This window comes from Indicator indicator, chromosome 36 (assembly GCF_027791375.1).
Source record: "Indicator indicator isolate 239-I01 chromosome 36, UM_Iind_1.1, whole genome shotgun sequence".
NCBI lineage: Eukaryota > Metazoa > Chordata > Aves > Piciformes > Indicatoridae > Indicator > Indicator indicator.
Window position 1 is genome coordinate 3757489 of NC_072045.1, and position 7944 is coordinate 3765432.

At 56.6% G+C, this 7944-nt stretch overlaps 1 protein-coding gene across 10 annotated transcripts; it reads left to right on the forward strand.

Moving 5' to 3' along the window:
- Window positions 1–448: 448 nt before the first annotated feature.
- LOC128978446 (acidic leucine-rich nuclear phosphoprotein 32 family member B) lies at window positions 449–7944 on the forward strand. Of its 10 annotated transcripts, none has more exons than XM_054396367.1 (8): window positions 482–535; window positions 3463–3612; window positions 4242–4364; window positions 5668–5873; window positions 5976–5980; window positions 6167–6288; window positions 6680–6731; window positions 7438–7944. In XM_054396367.1, exons 1-8 carry the CDS (start codon window positions 482–484, stop codon window positions 7524–7526), a joined length of 801 nt encoding a protein of 266 aa, XP_054252342.1. In that variant the 3' UTR covers window positions 7527–7944. The 10 variants fall into 10 exon arrangements, with proteins under 10 accessions (XP_054252348.1, XP_054252342.1, XP_054252347.1 ...); XM_054396372.1 differs by lacking the exon at window positions 5976–5980 and adding an exon at window positions 6109–6110 and having other exon boundaries at window positions 5668–5849; XM_054396373.1 differs by lacking the exon at window positions 5976–5980 and having other exon boundaries at window positions 449–535; window positions 5668–5866; window positions 6677–6731.

Genomic DNA, 7944 nt, shown 5'->3' on the forward strand with positions numbered 1-7944 from the left:
GGTTGAGAACATGGTGCTGGGGATGGGATCATGGTGCCTGGGAACAGGAATGAGGTTGGCTTTAGATTGGAACATTTTGCTGGGAAGGAGAATGCGGTACTAGGGATGGGAACGTGGTGCCTGGGAACAGGAATGCGGTGCTGAGGGACACGGTTTAGCCCGAGACTAGGTGGAGCTGGACTGGATGCTCCTTAAGCTGTTTTCCTACCCAAACCGTTCTGCGCTTCCACGACCGCTACGGCGGTTCAGGGCCGGCAGGGGGCGCTGCCATACGGGAGTGCGTGCGGTTGGGGGGGCGCGGTGCCGGGCGCGGCCGACAGGGGGCGCGGCGCGCACCGCCTTTGTTGCCTTTGGCGCCTTCCTCGTGCCGGGCGGCGGCGGCGGCGCGCGCGGGCTCGGGCGGGAGGCGGCGGCGGCGGCCGGAGCGGGGCGGGAGCAGCTCGGGGCGGCGGCGGCGGGCTCGGCTCGGCTCGGCGGGAGGATGGAGATGATAAGGCGGTTAACGCTAGAGCTGCGCAACAAGAAACCGGGCGAGGTAACGTAAGCCGTAGAACGCGTGGCGGGGACGGACCGAACCGAACCGGGCCGGACCGGGTTAAGGCTGGGACGGGCCGTGCTGTGGAGCGGAGGGGGGAGGGAGGGGGTGAGGGGAAGATGTGCCCCGCGGGGGTTCGGTAGGGTGGAAGGTGGGGGTGAGAGAGGGGCGATGGGGTGAGGAGCGCGGCGGCAGGGAGCCCCGGCATGGCGGCGTGCACGTGCGCAGCGGGGCTCGGCCCGGCCGGGGGCAGCGCCTGGGCACGGCTCGGCCCGGCCCGCAGAGGGGAGCGGCGGGTGGCGGAGCCGGGGGAGGCCGGGCTGGGTCGGGCTGGGCTGGTCTGGGCCAGTTCCCGCCGTGCCGGAGCCAGCAGGCAAGGCCGGCGCGGCCCCACGCAGCCATGGCGGCTCGGCCATGTTAGCGGCCGCCCGGGCCTGCCCCAGCCCGCCCCGCCGAGGCCTGAGCTTCCCGCGGGGCCTGCACCTGGGCCCGGCGCAGGGCATTTCCCCGACCGGCCTTGGAGTTCAGGGAGCCGTGCTGTCAGAACGGGGGCAGGCACCGTGTGTCCCGGTACGAGGCCCGAGCGGGACCTGCCGCCTGCCCCGGAGGCCCGGGGAGGAGCTGGGTGCCGGGGCGCGGGCACGCCTGGCTCTGGTTCCTCCTCGCCTGGCGAAGGGGCTGAGGTGGGACCCCGCCGCCCGGACCTCGCTGCTGCCGTCTCTCAACTTGCTTCCTCCCGGCAGCTTCATCCCGCCCGGCGGAGGAGGCGAAGCCGCCGCCCGCTCCGCTCAGCCGGCAGCCGCGAGGCCGGGCCCGGCGCTTCGCAGCCGCTGGAAGCGTTTCCTTCTTCCTTCATTGCTGCTCTTCGGGAGCCAGCTCGGCTTGGGAGCGGCGGCCGGCCCTTGCCTGGCTGGGCGCCGTGCAGGCACATAGAGGGTAGCTGTCACCCGGCTGGGGACAAGGGCGCAGCAGCGGGTGGCTGGGGGCAGCTTAAAGTCAAGGCAGATGGGGTGGTAAGGGGCAGTTTTGGTTAAAGACACTTTGTAGATGGAGCTCTGGGCAGAGGAGAGAGATGGACCTGTTGGAGCAGGTCTAGAGGAGACCACAGCAGTGACGGCAGGGCTGGAAGCCCTCTGCTGTGAGGCCAGGCTGAGAGAGTTGGGTTGTTCAGCCTGGAGAAGGGAAGGCTCCAGGGAGACCTTCTGGTAGCTTTGCAGTACTTGAAGGGGTGATCAGAAAGCTGGGGACAGGCTTTTGAGCAGGGCTTGTTGTGACAGGACAAGGGGGCATGGTTTGAAACTGGAAGAGGGAGATTGAGACTGGAGAGAAGGAAGAAATTTTTATGCTGAGGGTGGGGAGACCCTGCCCCAGGTTCCCAGAGAGGTGGGAGCTGCCCCATCCCTGGAACCATTCCAGGTCATGTTGTTTGGGGCTCTGAGCAACGTGCTCTGGTTGGGGATGTCCCTGCTGACTGCAGGGGGTTGGTTTCAATGAGTTAAAGATTCCTTCTAACTCGAACTATTCTACAAGTCTATGATGGTGAAGGGTTTTGCAGGGTGAGAGCAATTTGTGTCCCTCGGAGGCTGGGAGCTGCAGGTCTCCTCTAGCTTGACCCTAGAAGGGAGCGACTGGCACAGCCTCAGCTGCAGAGGTCACAGCGTGCTCTGGGCCCACAGCTGGTGTGAGCTGGCACTGCTGGCAGAAGCTGTCCTGGCTGCTTTGTCCTACTGCAGCACTTGCTCTGCCACCCAGAGCAGGGGTCTGGTCCCGGTTCAAACTGGTCTTGGCTCAGGTACTAACCTGAGAACGTTGGGCTCATCTCTGTGCCTGCACCAACACAGTGTCAGCAGTGGAGGGCTGGCTGTGGCCACCTTTATCCCCACTGTGGGCACAATCTTGGTGCAGTTGGAGGTTTGTCTGGGCTGTTGGGAGCAAACCAAGCTCCTGGCAGAGCCTGTTTGCTGCTCAGCTCAGAGGCCTGGCCAGAGATGCCACTTCTGGAGTTTCAAGCATTAATTTGTTGGCAGAGCAGCCCTGAAACTCTGCTGCCAGTGAGGCAAAGCAGTGTTCAAACGACTTCCTAATCCTTGGCTGATGTGAGAGAGGGAAAATGGGAGTGCTGGGAAGGAGGAATTTGGAGGGAGCATTGGGAGCCTTCTGGCCAAGGCTGGTTTTTCTTTCTTGCTGTGAGGAATGTGTGGGGTGAAAGCAAATTCTGGAGATGGCTTAGGAGAGCTGGGGCTTGAGTTTTGTGGGAGAGAGGAGGGGTGGCAGTTATGTTTGGCTTCTAAGTGTCAGGGGGGAGCAGCTCTTTGCTGCTGCTTCATGGTCCTGGTGCCAGAGGGGGGTGATGTTTTTGTTGTTTTGTTTTTGTGCTGAATTCCCAAATGGCCTCTGTGCTGGGTGAGATGCTAGGTGCCATCAGTGGCCCTGCTCTGTGAGCCTGAGGTTGAGCTCCTGAGGCAGATGTCACCTCTGCATGGAGACTGTCACAGGGAGGTGAATCCTCTGGAGGCAGGTTTTTCAGCACCTGAAAGGGACAGAACCAGATCACCTTGTTTGGCCTCTTGTTCAGGAAGCCTGAAGCATGACTTTGAAAGCTTTTGGGGTTTTTTTGATGCTTTGTGCATGAAATATTTTGAAGCTACCTCATGGCTCAACAACCCCTTGGTGCTGCTTAGTGGAGAAGGTTGAAGCCTCAAGGGTGGTGCAGCAGCTGTGTGTTGCTTGTGCTTGAAGGGTGAAGTCCTAACCACCATGAGGGATTCTCACCTTGTGCCTCCCCAGGAGTCACGATCTTGGTGTTCTTTGCTGTGAGTGAGGAGGATCTGCTCTGAAGTGTGGCTCAGTGCCTGAGGTCAGCTTGGCAGAGTGGAGGTGAGGCTTGGCTGGGGGTGCTGACAGCTGCTGGGTGTCTCTGTTGGCAGGTGAAGGAGCTGGTCCTTGACAACTGCCTCTCTGATGATGGGAAGGTCATTGGGCTCTCCTCAGACTTCGAGAACCTCGAGTTCCTCAGCATGATCAATGTCAGCTTGATGTCCATCTCCAACCTCCCCAAACTCAACAAACTCCGGAAGGTGAGTCGGACCTGGGCTCCCATCTCCAGCACTCCTTGCTGGACTTCTGCTGCCCTGTTCCTGGGGACAGCTCCTCCTACACTGGCCAGGAAAAGGCCATTTTTGGGTCCATAGTCTGGAGTCTGAGCAAGTGAGGTTGATTTTATACAGTATAACACTTCTGAGCTCATTGTGGGTTTGGTGTCCTTCAGTCTACACTTCTGAGCTCATTGTAGGTTTGGTGTCCTTCAGTCTACTCTTCTGAGCTCATTGTAGGTTTGGTGTCCTTCAGTCTACTCTTCTGAGCTCATTGTAGGTTTGGTGTCCTTCAGTCTACACTTCTGAGCTCATTGTAGGTTTGGTGTCCTTTCTCTTGCTTTTGCTGTCCTGCTGCTGTCAGAAGCTTGAGTAACAGAAATATTTTGGGGGCTGGAGCTTGTGTCCCTGTGTCCTGCAGGTGGCTGGGAGTGGCCTTACCACAGGAAAGGACTTCCAGTGAAAATCTGGAGCTGCTGCTGCTCTGTGGCATGGTCCAACGAGCTGGGTCCTACAGCTTGGGTGCTCTTTTGTAGTCCAGTTCTCAGGGCAGCTTTGCTCCCTGTGTCACAAGCTGAGGCACTTTCTAACCATGTGACATTCCCTCCTGGCAGCTGGAGCTGAGTGATAACAGGATTTCTGGTGGCCTTGAAGTTCTAGCAGAGAGAACTCCCAACCTGACACACTTGAACCTAAGTGGCAACAGGATCAAAGACATCAATACCCTGGAGCCCTTGGTGAGTGGAGGAAAGCTGTGCTGGCATCTAAGGGAGGAGTTGGTTTCCTCTGGGCATTCTGTCTGCAGTAGGAGTCCAACACCTTGGTAACTGTTCCAGCAGCACTTTGTGGTTCTTTTGGGAACAGAGGAGTGGGTCCAGTTTTGAGGCTGGGCTAATAGCTAATGGCTCCTCTTGTCTGGAAAACCAGCAAGGCAGTTGCTAAATGAAGCAGGAAATTGGGCTGGGTGAGTGAAACTGAGGAGGCAGTGCTCAGTGTCCACCTGAGAAAGGATCATGAATGGGTCAGACACAGTTTGAGGTAGGTGGCACCTGGGGTGTCATGGAGAGGAGTTGCTTGGACACCAGTGAGGGTGTCCACTGTGTTAGTCCAGAGGTGCTGTTGTGCTGGGACCCTCTCACCTGGGTGCTGTCACAGTATGGCAGGGGGTTCCTCTTGCATCTGAACTGCCCCAAGGAAGGCTCCTGCTTGACTCTGGCTAAAGGGTCTCATTGAAGGCATTTGCCTCCTTAGCTGCTGCCTCCATCCTCTCCAGAAAGAGCTTGAAGCTGGCCTACTCCTCCTTGTCTTGATCTGCATATTGTCAATATCTAATGGGTGGGGAGAAGGAGGCTTCCAGGGGCAAGGGGCACAAAGTGGACCCCAGGAGGTTCCATCTGAACAGGTGGAAAAACTTTGGTGTGAGGCTGCTGGAGCCCTGCAGCAGCTGCCCAGAGAGGTTGTGGAGTCTCCTTCTGTGCAGAGCTTCCAACCCCCTGTGGCCATTGTGATCCTGGGCAAGCTGCTGTGGGTGTCCTGCTGGAGCAGGGGGGTTGGACTGGGTGATCTTCAGGGGTCCCTTCCAACCCTCATCATGCTGGGTTCTGGGATTCTGTGGTGCAGGATGTGGTGGCTGGAGCAGGAGAGCTGCTGTGGCTGTGCCAGGGGCATGCAGGAGCAGTCTGCAGCTCTTCCAGTGTCCTGCTCTTGGGTATTTTCCTGATGTCTGGGCAGGATGAATCCAGCTCAGTGATTCCTCCATCTAGGGGAGCTCCTTAGGGGCACTCTCTGCTTGCTGCCCACCCCCTTCAGAAGGCAGCAAGACCTACAAATGGTTTCACAGAGAGCTGGCTGCAAGGAGAGGAAACTGGGACAGAGCAGCTGAAGAGAAATCTTTGCCTCCAATAACTTCTCTCAGCCTGAGGAGCACGTGGTGCAAATCATGCCTGCAGAGACACTTGGGTGCTGGATCTGGGTTGCAAAGCAAGCTGTCCTCTGGGCTGCAGGCAGGCTCTGAGGGTTGGACTGGGTTTGCTCTTGCAGAAAAAGCTGCCCAACCTCCGCAGCCTGGACCTCTTCAACTGCGAGGTGACAACGCTCATCAACTACCGCGAGAGCGTCTTCACCCTCCTGCCCCAGCTCTCCTACCTGGATGGCTTTGATGCTGATGACCAGGAGGCCCCTGACTCAGACCCTGAAGCAGATGGGGATGGAGTGGAAGATGAGTATGAGAATGGGGAAGGTGAGGAGTTCCTTTGTTTGATTTATTTTTTGCCCCGCTGGGGTACGAGGCCTTTGGCCTTCCTGCGTGGTTGTGTCGCTGAATAAATGGTGAGCAGAAGTTGGGGAAGTCAGGGTGGCCTTGCTGCCTCCTTTGGCCAGCTCTGTAAGAAATGAGGCTTGCTGCAGGCTGAAGGGGCTCACTGCTGGCTCTCCTTCTTGTAGGTCATGTCCTGCCCTTTCCTGTGGGCTTGGAGGTGTCAGTGGTGTCTGGGTGTATTTGGGAACCATCCCATCCCACTTAACCTCCCTCTCTTGGCAGAAGGTGAGGAAGAGAATGATGATTATGAGGAAGATGATTTGGATGAAGAGGTCATTGATGATGAAGATGATGATGATGATGATCTGGAAGGTGAAGAGGAGGAGGATGGATTAGATGATGAGGTGAGGATTTCTACCATCACTGTAAATCTGAGGCACCACCTTGCTGTCTATGTAGCACATTTGTCCCTCAGTGAGGTGACCTCTGACCTCAGGTATCACAGATGATGCTTTGTAGGCAGATCTCAGGAGTCCCACTGGGTGCTTTGGCTTTTCCTGGCCATTCCTTGGCTCCTAGGCCACAGACTTGGCCAATTCAGACTGGTTTGTTGCCTCTCCATGGCTTCAGGTGATGAAGCCCTAGAGCCCCCTTTGTGTTTAAGAACCAACAGCTCCTCCCTGCTCAGCTTGGACCTGCCTCTGAGGCTAGAGCAGGGCAGGAGCAAAGGTGGAGAAAAGTTTCTGTGGAGCTGCACCTTGCTTGCTGCAACAAACCTTCTTTTGACTCCAGGAGGAAGATGAGGATGAAGATGGTGAGGATGATGAGGAAGATGAAGCTGATGATGGTGAGTCCAACCGTCACAAACTAAACACTTGCCAAGCTGCCTCAGCAGTCTCACACTTTGACTGCTTCTGTAGAGCTTCCCAGGCTTCACAGCAGGCTGCTGTGGCCTGCAGCTGTTCCCTGATGGAAGCTGCAACATTCCTGCTCACAGCACCCCTGAGGCTCTTGCTTCATGCCTCAGCTGGCTGCTGAATGGTGCTGAAAGCCAAGGGGTCACCCAGGGGTGATGGGGAAACAGGCTTCAGCTCCTTCCAGTACCAACCAAGCTGAGGAAGTCTGGTTTGGGGCCCTCACTCCAAGAAGGACATTGAAGGGCTGGAGCAGGTCCAGAGAAGGGCAACAGAGCTGGAAAAAGGTCTGGAGAACAGAGCTGGGGAGGAGCAGCTGAGAGGGCTGGGGGTGTTCAGCCTGGAGACGGGAGAGGCTGGAGCCAGGTGGGGTTTGGTCTCTTCTCCCCATTAAGTGATAGGACAGGAAGAAAGGGTCTCAAGTTGCCCCAGCAGAGATTTATGTTGGACATAGAGAACATTTTCTTCCCCAAAAAGGTTGTCAAGGCCAGGGCCAGGCTGCCTAGGGCAGTGGTGGATCTCCACTCCCTCCTGCTGCCAGTCTGACCTGTGCTTGTCCCCCAGCTGAGCTGGCAGCCCCCAGCTGAGCTGCTGTTCCTCAAGGCTGAGCAGAGCTTCACTCTCTGCCTCTCTCTGCAGACCTTCCACGAGGGGAAAAGAGAAAACGAAATCTAGAGGATGAAGGAGAGGAAGACCCAGAAGATGAAGAGGATGATGAGGATGACTGAGCCAAGGGAGCCAAGCAGTTTTACAGACTCTGACTGTGCTTTGTCTTAACCTCCCAGTTGTGTCTATGTGAGACTGTAAACCCCCATCTCCTCCTCCTCTTCCTCCTCCTCCCCCCTTTGTATGGCTGCAGCCTCCACAATATATTTTTTTAAGATGTAGAATACTGTAGGCATTCAGGGGAAAAAAATCTTCCATCCAAGGCTCACTTTTTCTCTCACAAGTATCTCATGACCAAAGGCTTTTCTCCGTTCTGTGGTTTGTGCAGCAGTTTGCAAAACAAAAGGCAAAAAAAACCCAACCCAAAAAGGACAACCCCCCCAAACAACAAAACAAAGGACAAAATCTCCCCCCAAAAGACAAAAAAAATCTTCAAAAAAGACAAAAAAAATCTTCAAAAAAGACAAAAAAATCTTCAAA

What these genes read in the sequence shown, in the direction of transcription:
- LOC128978446 (XM_054396363.1), top strand. Translation starts at nt 482, where the DNA reads ATGGAGATGATAAGGCGGTTAACGCTAGAGCTGCGCAACAAGAAACCG. An exon ending in AACTCAACAAACTCCGGAAG is followed by an intron (nt 3,613 to 4,241) that starts GTGAGTCGGACC and finishes CCCTCCTGGCAG; the next exon opens with CTGGAGCTGAGTGATAACAG. An exon ending in TTATTTTTTGCCCCGCTGGG is followed by an intron (nt 5,909 to 6,166) that starts GTACGAGGCCTT and finishes CTCTCTTGGCAG; the next exon opens with AAGGTGAGGAAGAGAATGAT.